The sequence below is a fragment of the Achroia grisella genome, unplaced genomic scaffold (assembly GCF_030625045.1).
Source record: "Achroia grisella isolate CSIRO2021 unplaced genomic scaffold, CSIRO_AGI_Agris_v1 utg487, whole genome shotgun sequence".
Lineage (NCBI taxonomy): Eukaryota > Metazoa > Arthropoda > Insecta > Lepidoptera > Pyralidae > Achroia > Achroia grisella.
In genome coordinates, this window is record NW_026712891.1 from 1,900,915 (window position 1) to 1,916,689 (window position 15,775).

General features: G+C 31.7%; 1 protein-coding gene across 1 annotated transcript; it reads right to left on the minus strand.

Annotated features, from left to right (window-relative positions):
* Window positions 1-12: 12 nt before the first annotated feature.
* On the minus strand, window positions 13-13,601 carry LOC131845925 (uncharacterized). The gene is made up of 18 exons (XM_059195089.1): window positions 13,442-13,601; window positions 12,150-12,259; window positions 11,367-11,457; window positions 10,786-10,968; window positions 9,442-9,845; window positions 9,016-9,084; window positions 8,127-8,295; window positions 7,504-7,683; window positions 5,741-5,892; window positions 4,808-4,988; window positions 3,983-4,092; window positions 3,583-3,673; window positions 2,761-2,943; window positions 1,860-2,245; window positions 1,660-1,728; window positions 1,389-1,557; window positions 888-1,067; window positions 13-189 (listed from the first exon to the last, which is right to left on the minus strand). The coding sequence occupies exons 1-18, from the start codon at window positions 13,593-13,595 to the stop codon at window positions 17-19; spliced, it is 3,054 nt and encodes a 1,017-aa protein (XP_059051072.1). The 5' UTR covers window positions 13,596-13,601; the 3' UTR covers window positions 13-16.
* Between the last annotated feature and the right edge of the window lie 2,174 nt (window positions 13,602-15,775).

The window sequence follows — 15,775 nt, forward strand, 5'->3', positions numbered from 1 at the left end:
AGTACATGGGTGCACATTAGGACAAATTTTTATTTCTTGTAACAAATGAAACATAAATAGGTTTGGAATTTCTTAACACTAAATCGGCTATTATTTCTAGATCCGAAGGACGGGTCACTGGCAGTAGTTCAAACTTTCGGATGATCGCTGATAGGGCTACCTTCATCTCCATAATTGCAAACTTTTGCCCTAAAAACAGAAAGATACCTTGTTTTTACCAGAATAAACACATTATATTATATCATGTAAAATTTAAAAATAATCATCTAAGTATTTTGCTGATATTATATTACTATAACAATTCTATTGTTACTTAAATGAGGATTTCAAATATAATAGGTATTTGACGCATATAAGGCTAAAGTAACAATTAAAATAATAATAAATACTTGGCGTGCGTAATTGGTGAAATTTTACCTTCATGAATACTACCTACTTAAAGCTTTAATGAAGAAATTGGGTGGTAGATAGCGTTATAAAACCATTATCACAGCCTAATATATGCTTATGTGATATGTCATCGTAAAAGAACGGATATTAGTAGCGGCTTGGTATGAGGATTCTTTCTTATAATTTTACTATGAAAAGTTATTCTACTATGTTTGTGCTTTGTTACATCTGTTTCTTTTTAGTTCTTAGGAATAAGAAGACTGGTAACCATTATATACTTTGCGCTTGGGCAATGTACAGCACAGGGAGAACACGAACTCATTCTCTACGAAGTGCACTACTATGTGTTTATACAAACAAATGTGACACATCAAGATTATTTTTTGTGCGATTTTGAATAGTGAGCCTTATTTGCCTCAATTACTTATAATTAAGTCAATTAATAAAAGAAAATTAAGTTGAAGCATCTACAATTACTTGAGTAGTTTAAACAATACCTATACAATTTCTAGGGCCAGCACTAAATGGTATATAAGCGTAGGGATGACGTCCTATGCAGTTATCTGGTAGGAAACGATCAGGGTTAAAGTCTAATGGACTCTCGAAGAGGTCAGCGCGACGATGCAAATCGTAAATATGAATATTACAATATGTTCCCGTTGGAATTTCATAATTACCTGGAAAAAAAATATTTTTGCAGACATTATTTGATATTATGTGTCTAAAATAATAAATCATAAGAGAAATAAATAAAAATAATATCTGAAGCATGTTTATTATTCCAACTCTTAGAAAAAATAGAGTGCAAATTGTCTAGTAATATTAGCTATCGTTCTGGAATTCCAGATTTATTGAACTTCACTTACTTAAGACCAATAACTCTTCACACATTTACATAATTCTACTCAGATTTTAGTATTCCGGTTTGAGAGGAACCGCGCATCAAAAACTGCTAATATTATTTTACTTTGATGTGGTACAATATACTACTTTCTTACTCAGTGTTAAAGTTCCATTTATCGCGCGACTTATAATTGGAACAGGCGGGTATAAGCGCATGGATTCCTTAATGCAGCATTCTAAGTAGCGCATTTTAGACAGGTCCTCAAAATTGGCTGATCTTGATGAACCATCAAAAATGTCCTTGAGTTCTTCGAATATTTTATCCTAGTTAAAAAACAAACAGTATAAATGTAAATATACAAACGTATGTTAACAGAGAATTTGCATGAACAAAATAAACTATATATTAAGATGAAACTGAATTACCTGTATACATTTGTTATTCGCTAGCAAAAGCAAGCAAAAGGTTAAACCAGAGGCAGTAGTATCATGACCCTGTAAATTAAACAATTACTTATTATTTCCTACTAATCGTTGTAATAAATTCTACGAATAGGTACATATATACAATATATTTAAGAATAAACCTCGTACCGAATACTCTTTATTAATGAAAACCAACTCACTTCAAACATGAAGGTATCAACTTCCTCCTGTATCCCGTTATCATCGATGAGATGATCTTTATGTGCCATAATCAAGACATCTAACATTGCTGTCTTCTTTAGTTTTTTAGTCATAAACACATCATCTTCTGTATTAACATTTTGAATCCCATTTATTTCTATATACTCTTTTCTATCTCTTATAACTTTTTTAGTGAAACTATGAACAGTTTTTATATTTCCATTTTGTCTCTTCCCTGTAGCGGACAAGTTAAATATAAAATCTGTGTGGTAATAAATTCTGCTGACTCGTCCGATAATAAGCTTGCCTAGTTCGTATATGGCGGACTTATAAGATTTTGCAGTTGCATTCGTTTCTTCTGATAGTTGAGTACCCATTGCAGTTTCTAAAATATATAAAAAAATCTAAAATATATGTATGTAAATATAATAATCGAAATCAAGACGTAGGAAATATTAATTATCGTTTCTTTATTTATTCATTGAACAAGCTAACGGCAGATCTGTTTAAATTATTACATAAGTACATTAGTTCATAATTTACAACACAACTTAATGGGTAAGAAGTCGACATAGTGAGACCTAGTGTAACTAGGGGGGAATTGTTCTAAATTTCATGTAATCGCATTTCATAATCTCATATGTCTAATTTTAAATATATAATCTAATTATACACGAAAGTTTAACTATTAATGAAAAACTTAAGAATAACTTTATCTTTATAAGCATAAGGTAACTAATTTAACATTCACCAATGTGTGATTCATGCAATTTGTTTGATGTAACGTAGGAACCCTTACCATACACTACATCTCGATGGTAGACCTTAACCTTAGCGGGCGCAAGAAATACTTGGTCATGAAATAAGTATAGTATTTTGATAATATGTTAGTTTCCTTACCACATATGGAATTCAGTGTGAACTCAGACAGAATAGGTACGATATCTATAGCTTTTCCTTCCGTACTCATCAAAGAGTCGGTCAAACGAACGCCGTTTTCTTCCATTATCACGAAAAAATCACGTAAAATTTTGAAATGGAAGGTAGGTGTGAGAATTTTTCTTCGCTGGTACCATTTAGATCCTGAAATTAGTTCATTAGTCTGCTGTAGTTACTAAATTCATAGGTATTTGTTTTTATTTATTCGCGACATTTATTGAACTCATGTCAGATATAATCAGTTCGATATCGCTACAGAGGCGATAAAAATTAGAGTAGACAAAACATATTGATATGGTAATTAAGACAAACATGCAAAATTGTATTGAGTAGGTACGCTATCTGAATAATTTTATTAAACTATTTTTTTACATAATTGATAACTAACGGCCCACCAGATGTCTAGCCGTAGCCGTTGTCTCTACATATGAACAGCACTATGGAAAACACGTTATCACGAAACACCCGTGATAACACTCATGCATTGCCATTTTAAAGGACTATGATGTTATGCTTCTTATTCGGTAATTTTATTGCTTAATCGGCACCTATTTGACGGCTGAAATAGGTAATACTATACCCACGCAAACGACTTTTTATATTCTGGTTCTCGTGAGATTAGTGGATGTAATATTATGTTATCTGTGGTTTTACAAAACGATTCGTGTACTTATGAATTATTATTTTCTACTCTTGGTTGTATATATTAATTTTCTGAATATTTGTTATATATACACTATCTACAGTACGACATGGCTAATATAGTTGTTGGAAGTAACGTACCACTACTTAGAAGTAACCCTTCCTGTAACCAGGGCCTTAAAAATCTATACAGCGTACTTTTCTCATTGTGTTTTGTCGTAGAAATTACTTTCTGCAAAAAAAAAAGTACAAAAGAAATTATATCAGCGGGAATTGATGAAACCGCGAACAAAGCTAGTATATAATAATGTTAAACATTATCGACAGGTGACAAGTCGAAGTCAAAATTGCTTATAATAATACAATATGTATGTATGAGAATTGGACTAATAAACTGTACGGAACCAGAAGCAGATGTTTGCTGGTATTCAAGTCGGAAAATTCGCAACCACCTGTTAATTAGTACATGTCAACAATTTTTTTGCGTGCGTTTAAAAAAGGCTTACCAGAATCTATAAATAAATAAATCGGAAACACAAACCTCGATATCTTCAGGGTTATAAACGTTGACTGCAGAACGAGGATAAGCCCAAAATCTGTAAATTCCATTCCATCGCGCTGCATCTCTTCTTGCTAATTTAAATAGTTCAACTGAAAACAGTAAAAATTCCACTATAGGGATTAATACTATAAGACAGTCAGATCAGTATACCCAAAGAGTTACCACTCGTGTAAGTTAAGTTACCTTCAGACGGTTTCAGCTGTTCAGACCGAAAAATGTTACACGCTGACACGATAAACATGGCTTGTGATCATTAATCAATAGTAGCTAACAGAACATCAAATTAATAAATCTGTAGTCATTGTATCCATACATAATTAAAATGTTACGTGGGATCAAAGATTATCTAATTTCCATCTTACTGAAGAGTCTATTATTCTAAGATTTCCATATTGATAAAAGTATTTGGTATGTAATAACCTCAGTAATAAGTAATTTAAAATAACGTTACGAACAAACATAAAATACCCTTTCTCGTACAATAACACCTTTTTAAAATCCATTAAAAAACAGTGTTGTCTATCTACATATAATCATTGGATGCAGTAGTTATAAATGAGTTTCTACAAAAACATCAGTAATTTTAATGATATCTAATTTTCAATATAAAGAAACAAATTCACATTAACCTGACGAGTGCTAAAGTCACCTAAAGTTAAACGATTAGCTAACACTGATATGAGTACTAGGTAGAGACGTGCATGGTACTAGGGAACAGAGTATTCACACGATTAGTAAATATTAACATCAATTAAAGTCAGAAACTGTAAATATTCTAAGTTTTTAGAGTTTTAATATACTCACCAGGGGAGAGCATAACCCGCAAAGCATTACCAAAAATAAATACATTTTTTGGTCCTGGTATTTTTTTTAATAACTTCGCCTTTGTATTGTGATTAATCACCAGCTCGATTATAAGCAAAAACAGTGTAATTAAACAGAAAATGAATGTCAACATTATAAGTGTTTTATCCACACGGACGTGTTAGGCAGTTGCTGGGCAAATGGATACTGTCGGAAACTGTTTGTTTGTACAAACGTAGTCTATTTATCTGAGAACCGGATAATGTATAACATACTTATATGTAGGTATATACAGCTGAGTATATAAATAAATATACCAGTTTATAGTGTAGCGATCTGTGATATTATGATATTATTGTGTTCATAGATAGGTATCTATTTGAAATGACGTCATGTTTATTTACAAAGCATAGTCTGGCGTTGACTGATTGTGACTGAGATTGACCGCACTATTTATAAAATACTGTATTTTAAGGAGTACGGCATTTTAAAAATCGTTTATTATTATTCGGAACACAATATTTTATATTTTGTATACGTTAATTTTCAAGTATATTATCACAAGGTCATTACAATCATATAAAAAATCAAATCTTTCCACTTGTATATTATGTGTGTGTAATGTTTTTTATAAATATTCTTTTGTATAATAAAAAACGAGACAATTATTCTATTACATGGTTCTAACCATGTAATAAAATAATACTGAAGAACTGAAAGTCACGTAAACTTTGTCAATATTTTTATATGGACATGTTTACCTAACCTAAGTTTTTTAACAAAGTTTAAAAAAACATTATTTTTAAAATGAACCACCTGTTTCGAAGTGATGCGCCTAAATTCAAATACATACCATTTTTTTTTACTTATACTTACACATGTAGTTATTACAAAACAAACAATATCTTTTCTTGTCTAATTTTATTTATTTCTATTTACAAATTTAACATAAACTGGATCAGAATTTCTTAAAACTATATCACTCTTCAACTGTAGATCTGAGGGTTTAGTCACAGGAAAGAACTCATAGTGTCGTAATAAAGTGGAAATTGTAGACTTCATCTGTATCATTGCAAACTTTTGACCTAAAACAAAATTACTCTAGTCTAATTTCTGATGACTCATACAAGTTTAAAATTATTTTTAGATAAAACTAAATTTATTTCATAAGTACCACAAACAACACCAAGTTTTCTTTAAGTAATTATAAACCGTCGCCTGTCTATACATAAACACACAGAAATGAGAAGTAAACATGAGAAATTCTACAATATCACGTAATATGTGATGCCAGTGATACCACTCCTGCATGTTATTTCGGATGATTAAGATGTCATGTCTCTTGTCCTGTAATTTCACTGCCTTATCTCATCCTTCAACCGATAGACAGCGTTGCGACAGGCACAGCTTAGAAGCTGGAACAGGTCGACAGAGGTACGCCTAGAGGACTTTTTACAAAGTCTAGCCCGGTGAGTTGTTAATAACCATGTCTTGGTTACATATTTACAGTTTCATCATCATCAATTCATTGGGACTATTATGCTGACCATTGACTCTACTGAATAATATATTTTTTCTAGTTTTTTTTATTTATACTAAATTTATTCAAGGTTGCACATCCCTCAACCCCTCTCCATACAAAACGTGCTACTATATTTTTTTTCTACAATACCAATTACACTCAAATTCTATATATTATTTTCATCAATACAAAGAACCTATCTTTAGGTCGATTGAACAAATCAAACGAATAATTTTGAAAAATGAACAAGATAAATTTTCAAATTGACGAAAAAATTTTTTATATTTCCTCCTGTAAAATATAGCCGAGCGGATCGTAAATATTTGTGTGAGGGAAGACGCGAGGTATCTGAATAGAGGCAGAAGTAATGCTGAAAAATACCTGCATCGTGATTTTATTGCGTGGACACTATTGCAGTGAATTTTTTATGGAAACATTCCTACCCTCCCTAAAAATATGTTGTTCAATCTGAAACTGTTTTAAAATGAAAAAATATTTTCCAAATCAGTTTAAGTATAAACGGAGAAGTTCTGAGGTTAGTGTGACATAAGATAAAAAATAAATATAACCGATTTAATATACTTATTCCTTTTTAAGTCAGTTAAAACAAATACAGCAAAGTTGGTCTACACGAATGAACATACAAGTAAGTATATCTTTGTAATAATAGGTAACAGTTTTTTTTTAAATACCATCAATACGTTTTTCGTATATTTAATTCCGAATGGCTTTGTTACTAAATAATTATCTGGTAATAAAAATAGCAAATACTCAATTTTTTATTAGATTTCCGTCACTAAGACTGTTGGAAACTGTTTTATAAACCTTTTTTATGGTCCTAGAATATTGTATTTGACTTATGTCATATATAAAACAATATAAAACAAAGAAACTGGAACGGCGTAAGGCTCTGACATTCTTCGTTTTATGTGACGTATGTTAAAAGCCTGGAATTGACTAAAGCCTCCGCTTCTAACAAGAAAGTATGAAGAACTTACTCTTTCGGTGCTCTGTCCTCGTCATAAAATTGAGTCACAATAGCTTTAATAGATACATATACATAATATAAGTAGATAGGTAAAAATAGAAAGGTATCATGCGAGGAATTGAACCCTCGACCATAATTACAAGGTAGGTATGCCGAACCCCTAGACCACAGGGCCGTTAAACTCACCTATGCAATTTCTAGGGCCCGCACTAAATGGTATGTATGCATATGGATGTCGACCGATGCTGTTCTCCGGCAGAAAACGGTCAGGGTCAAACTCCAAAGGATTTGGGAACAAATCTGCTCGTCGGTGCAAGTCGTATATATGTATATGACACATCACTCCCGATGGAACCGTGTAATTGCCTGAAACGAGAAGAACAGGTACAATATTTGGAGTTCTCAGGATCGTTTCTGTATTGTGGTGATTCATGAACCACCTGTGTTATATGGTACATAACGAAATATACTCATAAATATCAAGCAGAAGAAGTGACGGGTCAGCTAGTTATATGTAGGTACATATAAATCTAATGTTAAAAACTGTTAACAAAACATTAATATATTTTGCGTAGTTTAGAAGATCTAAGCGAACAGACAACGAAAGCGACTTCTTTTTATACTATGTAAAGATTATAAATATTCAGAATGAAATTCTCGTTAACGATGAAAACTGTATATAATCCATTGCAAAGCTTAGAAGTAAGAGATAAAATAAACAGTGAAGAACAACGACTTTGCTTCACTATGACTAGGTGTCATTAGTAGATTCACGTAAATATAGGAATAGAATTACTAAGTGTCCTTACCTAATTTGACAGTTTCATTCAATTGACGACTAATAAAATGAGCTGGTGGGTACAGACGGAGCGACTCTTTGATGCAGTTATCCAAATACTTTAATTTAGACAAATCGTCTATGTCAGCATGCCGCGTTGACCCGCCGAAAACTTCTTTTAGTTCTTTGTATATTTTATCCTATAACATGGTAACTTTAGCTTTATCAAAAGATAATGACACAATGACGATGACATTGATAATAGCACCTTAGTCCTCTGCTATAGCAATGCGTGATGAGTAAAATGAAAAGTATCAGTAAAACAAAATTGTATCAGTTGACTTGAACACAAATTCTATCTGGTTTAACTTGGGCCTTGACGCTGTGTAAATTGTCCTGAGATTATTAGTATTATATTCATAGTAAATAACAAATAAAAGAACTGACTGTTATACGTATGTGCCTATACTTGTAATATTTCTGTCGACACTTGAGACCCTTCCCTTAGATTACGTTTCCATTAACATAGATTTAAGTTAAGTATAAAATCAGTCTACGTCCCGACACCGCGTCGATTGGACGCGTTATTAATAAACCATGTAGCAACTACCAATAAACTTAATAATGTCTAATAAATAATAGAATCATTTTACTGGTATACTCACTACCTATAAACAACATAAATAATATATTATGTAGCGCCACCTCACCACAACATATATATCGCTACAGTGATGAGTATAACCACCGCGCTACATGTACATACATACATATGTATACGCCTATCACTTTGGTGAAAGCAGATACACTAAAGTGCAAAATTAATGTTGCAAATCAAGGAGACATTTTCACTTACTCCGTATACACAAATTTCATTTACAAGTTCACCAATTACAAGTATGCAAAAAATATAGTACTACCTGTATTGTTGGATTATTTGCAAGCAACATTATAAAAAACGTTAATCCAGCGGCGGTCGTGTCATGGCCCTGTGTACAATTATTTTAAATTAAACGAAAATACATTGTATTGTGTAACTCTATAAAATAACATTCAATATTTTAATAAGATGACAGAGTCTCTTAGGGCCATATTATACATGATAAATGTATATACTTAATCTAAGATTCAATAGTTATCTTCTATTTGTGTAAATATTATCATAAACAGTCGTTTTAAACCTTTCAACAACAAGATATTTGCTTGTTTATTTATGTATAAATTAATCAAACGTTAATTTTGCCCTTACATTATAAAAAAATATATATAATATATAAATATTTACTTATTGACGACTTTGTGATATTAATATTTGTTTATAGAAAATTATTTATATTCTCACTTACTGCAAACATAAATGTATCGACTTCCTCTTGTATACCAGCATCGTCTATTAACCCATCTTTCTTTGCTAAAATAATTGAATCTAACATAGCTCTTTTCTTTCTTTTCTTGTTCAGAAACATGTCGTCTTCAAATACACTATTATCATTAACATCGTAACTTTGAACTCCGTTTTTATTTATATATTCTTCTCTATCTTTTATTATTTCTGCGGTGAAGTTATGAATAATATTTAACAGCTTTTTTTGTTTCCTTCCAAAGGATGACAAATTAAACATGAAATCTGCATACAGTAGCACGGAAACAAATCTATGAGTAATTAACCGGCCAATCTCATATATCGCATCTTTATAACTTTTTCCTTTAGAAGTGGATATTTCATTTAATTGTGTACCCATTGCGGTTTCTGTAAAGAAAGAAAGAATAAAAATATTAATAATGACTTACGAATTAAACAATGCTGCCGCAATAATTATACTAGGTATTGCATATCTACATGGAGGATTTAAAAACTCAATGCTGGTTGCATCTATATCGTTCTAGATGTTTTAGATTCAGTTCCTACCTATACAAAGATAAAGAAACTCTTTCACTTTGTTTAAGTAGGTTCTGAATCTGACACAATAAAGTGTGTATTATAATAAAGTGTTTTTATTAAACAGCAAACAGAACAATCACAAAAAATGGATCTCATAATAGCTAGTGACTAGTAATCTTGTTCTATAGTACACAAAGGAAATTAGTTAAATTGAGTAGTTTATTAAAAACAAAGCGCTATTTAGTTGAAAATAGTAAAAAATTTGGTTATCAATACGAAAAGTTGTATAATTTATTTGGTTTAATTTATCATACAATATTGGCAAACGATGACATTATTATTTTAATAAACTTTACAGATTGTAATTATAATAAAACCAATAATATGTTGTTTACAACCAAAATATTAATCGAGTAGGCTTAGGGGTTTACTATCAGGACTGACAATACGTAAGGTCGTGAGTTCAAATTTGTCTGACACCTACAAACTTTGCGAGTTAATTTATATTTCTGACTGACTCTACGGTATTGTAAATGCCTAACTAAATCCTAGAGACGTCTCTAGACTCCTGATACGTTAGATTAAGATATATCTAACAAAATGTAGGCATGTCATGTGTTGCCTTCACCACTATGTCGACTGTTGTTAAGGCTCTGACTATCCCATGATCTTATCTGATGATGACGGATAACAATGATGACGTTATATTATTCATTTATAAATATTGGGGTTATTTTATCAATGGAAATTTTCTTATGGATTTTATTTAATAGTTAATAAAATATAAATAAATACGTTGAAATCTTACCGCATATGGTGGAGAGAGTATATTCTGAGAGTATTGGGATGATATCCACCATTTCCCCCGAGGCCTTTGCTAGTGTATTGACCAAGTACTGGCTGTTTTTTTCTATTGTAACACAAAATTCACGTAGAATGTTAAAATGGAATGCAGGCGTTAGAATTTTTCTGCGCTGATGCCATTTATTGCCTAGAAAATGAATGACAGTGTTTGTTGCCTTCGATTTCCTTTGTTTTAGATAGATTAATTAGATTTATTTATTACAATGAAAATGGCAAACAAGCAATACAAGTGGGTCATTACCCACATTACGGTAAGTAGTAACCGTCACCTATAACCATGAACAGCATCATAGACATTGCGTTATCATGTGTAGCTATTCCGGGGTAATTAAACATTATGCCTCCTCATTCTGTAATTTTACTGCCTTATATCCTCCCTTCAATAGTACCAAATTACAATGGAAGCTCCTTGGCGACTATTTCAATGGCCAAGCAGTTTGCAAGTGAGAGTGAGGTACCCATCCAGTACATTTTCATTACAGAACGTATTTATAATACATTTTACTTATGCATTAGTAAACCCACCGTGGCTTACAAGTAGGCCTTCTTTCAACCAATCCTTCAAAAACGAGTAAACCGCACTCTTTTCATTGTATCTCGTGGTCGAAATTATCGTCTGGAATGAAATTTTATGATTCTTTCTTTATTGAATTCGATCTAATTATATTAATACGCTAAACAGAAGCTTTGTACTCATCTTTTCGAAAATTGCGCGGACGGAGGAGTATGAAATTTGGCACACTTATCATAATATATTATACATGCGAAGTTTTGTGAGTAACGAAACTAATGAACAGATTTTGATTAAACTTTACAGTAATGTAACTTATTCTTCAAACTAAAACATACGCTATAATTTAAGAAGTTATTATGTAAATTGGGCTGTATAGTCATTAAACAAAGAAGGAGTGCAGAATGCTAATTTTTTTTTTATTATGCGCAAAAATACATTATTAAATGAATAAAAAATAATTACACACACTACCTACTTGACACACAAATAAAATTGAGAGTCAATTAGCCTTACTGAACGTGAAAGTATGCTCGAATTTCGTCGAAGTACTGGGAATAATTAGGTAAGGGTCGTATACTCGTAATTAACAAAATTGCTATAAATAAAATATTTAGCTACGCGCACTTGACGTATCAGGTATCTCGTTCATAGACTACTGGAGCCGGTAACATCAGACGGGACACAAGATTCCTTGTGTTCCCACAAGGACTTACTAGGACACAATAAATATTATCTAATTTATTTTGTAACTTCATATTCATATTTTATTAATAATAAATTATGTGACTAAGTACCTCAATGTCCTCTGGATTATATATATTTATAGCTCCGTACGGAAATGCCCAATAACGGTAGATATCATCCCATCTGTTTGCATATGTTCTTGCTAATTTAAATAATTCAGCTGTAAAAAGAAAGTTTTTCTTTTAAAAAGCCATAACTGGTGTAGGTAGGATAGGGCACCGCTTAACTAGCGCTGGTCGCGGGTTTAATCCCCGCGAGATACAACCACGATACAAATGTATTGTATGAATGCGACACGCGATTGTACGAATGTATCGATTTGGATGGTTTATGTATGACACACGTTTTGTACATAGGTCTAAGATAATTCCACTAATATTAAAATAAATTTCATAAATCAAAATATAGAAGAAACACGAAATTTGGGGATAATTTTTAACAGCCAATTGCGATTCGAATAGTACATATTAAATGTGTTACAATAATATTTCTATCATGTTAAGGTTTTATACAAATTCGTAACTAATTATCTGAAAGATGGTATTATAGTATATTCATGTTTTTAAAAGTGTAATTTTGTGTTATTGGCAATGAAATAAGCAAATCATTTATAATAGATACTTTTGAACACTTCTTATTGTGCAATAAAGATTTTAAAAAATAGATACCTATAATATTCAATGAAATCCATCTGCTGTCTATAACACATAACACAAAGCTCTACCAAATTTGGGACTAGATGGCGGTGTTTACGTGTTCCTAGATTATTATAAGAATGAAATGAAATTAATTAAAAAAAAAAAGAAATTAATGAAAACTAATGAATTTAAAAGTTATAGATCCAATTGATAATGCCTGAATTAGGTAGTAGTAGGTTAATTATAATGAAATTATAGTAAATTCTATACGAAAATTTTTGTTCCATATATTTATAGTTTATATCTTATTATGTATGTATAATCTAGTTAGATAGCTAAATACTAAAAAAATCACAGAAAGTTGACATTTTAACAAAAAGGTATATTTTAATATACCGATAGTAATAATTACAGATTTAAATTTTAAGATTATTACTATAATTAAACAATGTATTGTTTTAAACATTCATGAATTTAAAAGAAAATATAATATAGTAACAATTTTACATTTATTATTATCAAAAATTAAATTATAAAGACAGAGAGAAAATGGATTTTATTACGAGAAATTACATAAATACATACATACATATTATAAGATATAACTATTTTGATTGACACAAATCTACAAAAAAATGTATAATAATAAAAATGCAACTTAGAGCTGTCGTTATGTTGAATTAAATTATAAAGCAAAGTATCACCTGAAGGAAGTACGATTTCCGGTCCATTTCCTAAAATAAATGTTTCCGGTGGACCTGGAATTTTTCTGAGCATTAGAGCTTTTTTATTATAGTTCAATAACACATGAATAAAACACAATATTACAGCAATAGCTGACAATGTAAATATTATCATTTTGTAAAAAGGTCTGAACACTGTTGCACAATAAAGTCTACTGGCTTTCATATAAGTTAATCCGCTGTTAAAATATCGCTTATCATTCATTGTCACGTTAATAAAAAATATATAGTTACAATAAGTACAGTCTGCAAAATATACGTTTCACATAATATACACCTGTAGAAAATGATATAATTTTAAAATTCACAATTTTGCTATGGCTAGGGTTGTAAAAAACAATTTTATAATTTTACTGTTTTTGATAACAACATTAAAAGAAATACCCTAAATCTTCTTTCTACCACACCAACCCCTAATTTTCAATAAGATCCGACGCTATGGGTACTTATTGTGTTGATTGTATTGATCTATCTTATCCTTCTAGTAATTACTTTAATTTTCAACAAATCACTTACTCAAGTATTTTTCTTCCATGTGGAAAGATGGCTATATTATTTCCCTTCCCAAAAATTAAACCCTTCTTTTTTCTGATTACCGTCCTATTTCTATACTTTACCTTTCCTTTCTAAAGTTCTTGAACGACTTGTTCATGACCAACTCAACAAATTCCTTTCATAAAAATCACCTCTTATGCTTTCGAGCTGGCCATAGCACAAAAATCATCGATTATGAATTTGGCAATTGATTTCAGCAATGAAAGAAGTATTTCATTGCAAAATTTAAATTATCAGACCGTCATAAACCGAATATTGAATTATCGTATCCTATTGGCACGTATGCATTCTATTCTCAAAGTTGCCTATTGGCAATATATATGAGTTTACAATAGCTTTCTGCAGATGTTCTTCAGGGTCTTATCTCCGCTCCTTTTTGCGCTTTTTACTAATTCCATTACCATGCATCTACTATACCTTTATATAGATGACCTATTTGCAAGCCTCATTTGATGACATTAAGACCAAGACGTTTGAAGATAACTTATCTTCAAACGTCTTGGTGTAACATTGAACCACCAATAACGATGCTCTTAGTTTTTGAGGTATATAGCAAACATTAATTGGAACACCCTTAATAATATAATAATAATCTCAAGACAATTCACACAGCGCCATCTAGACCCAAGTGAAACTAGCTAAAGCTAAACAACCATACCGATACAAACAATCATACTCATGAATACAAATGTTTGTACAGCCCGTGCGAGGAATCGAAGCCGCAACCATCGGACGTAAGACCGCTAGACCACCGACGTCGTCAAAACTCTTAGGACAGTGTTGGACGTAGTATGCATTAAGTATAATGCATGTCAACCTTTGCATCCACATCGACAGGACGCTTGTGTTGGACTGTTCACAGAAGTGAGTCTCAAAATTTTCGTTACTGCAGCCTTACTCGGAAAATTAAGTGACTTCTTGCCTGTCGACACCAAAGTTTTGCTTGCGCGCTCTACTCTCTCTCTCTAACTCTTGTACGACATGTTGAAGATACTGTTATTAGTATTGCTGATATTTGTTGTGTATTGTATACTATTAAACTGTCCTTTGATACAAAAATCAAAAGAAATAATTAATTTATAATATAAGTCATGTAAAAAAAAACATGAAGTTCCTTGAGATGCGGCATACAGCACTTTTTTCATTCGAATTCATGGAACCTTCAATCACGGCTCCAAATTATAAGGTGGACTGTATAAGAATGCAAAAATATGCGGATGTTTGAACTTCATAATACAAGTTATTTTCTATTTTGAGTAATGAGTTTGATGTACGAACAGTCCAATTTGACCAGTGAGTCTGTCTCTCAGTGGTAATTCGGGTACCTAACCGAAACTTACGTAGGTTGAATACGGATCCGGAAATAAAAGATGTCGCAAAAGAATAAATGTAAAATTATAATAATAATACTCTTCATTACTCCCTTAAAGTGGACTTTTTTTTTTTATAACACAGGGGACAAACGAGCATGCGGCTCACCTGATGGTAAGTGATTACCGCCGCCCATGAGCACCCGCAACACCAGGGGAATTGCAAGTACGTTGTCGGCCTTTCAAAAAGGAATAAGCTCTTTTCTTGAAGGTTTCAATGTCGTATCGGTTCGGAAATACCATTGCTGGAAGGTGATTCCATAATGTGGTTGTGCGAGGCAAAAAGTTTCTAGAAAACCGCACGGTGGAAGACCGCCATTCATCCAGATGATCAGGATGGTATTTCAGTTTCTTGCGGGTGGTACGGTGG

What these genes read in the sequence shown, in the direction of transcription:
- LOC131845925 (XM_059195089.1), bottom strand. Translation starts at nt 13,595, where the DNA reads ATGATAATATTTACATTGTCAGCTATTGCTGTAATATTGTGTTTTATT. An exon ending in GAATGAAACTGTCAAATTAG is followed by an intron (nt 7,684 to 8,126) that starts GTAAGGACACTT and finishes TTCTCGTTTCAG; the next exon opens with GCAATTACACGGTTCCATCG. An exon ending in GGGCCCTAGAAATTGCATAG is followed by an intron (nt 5,893 to 7,503) that starts GTGAGTTTAACG and finishes ATTTTGTTTTAG; the next exon opens with GTCAAAAGTTTGCAATGATA.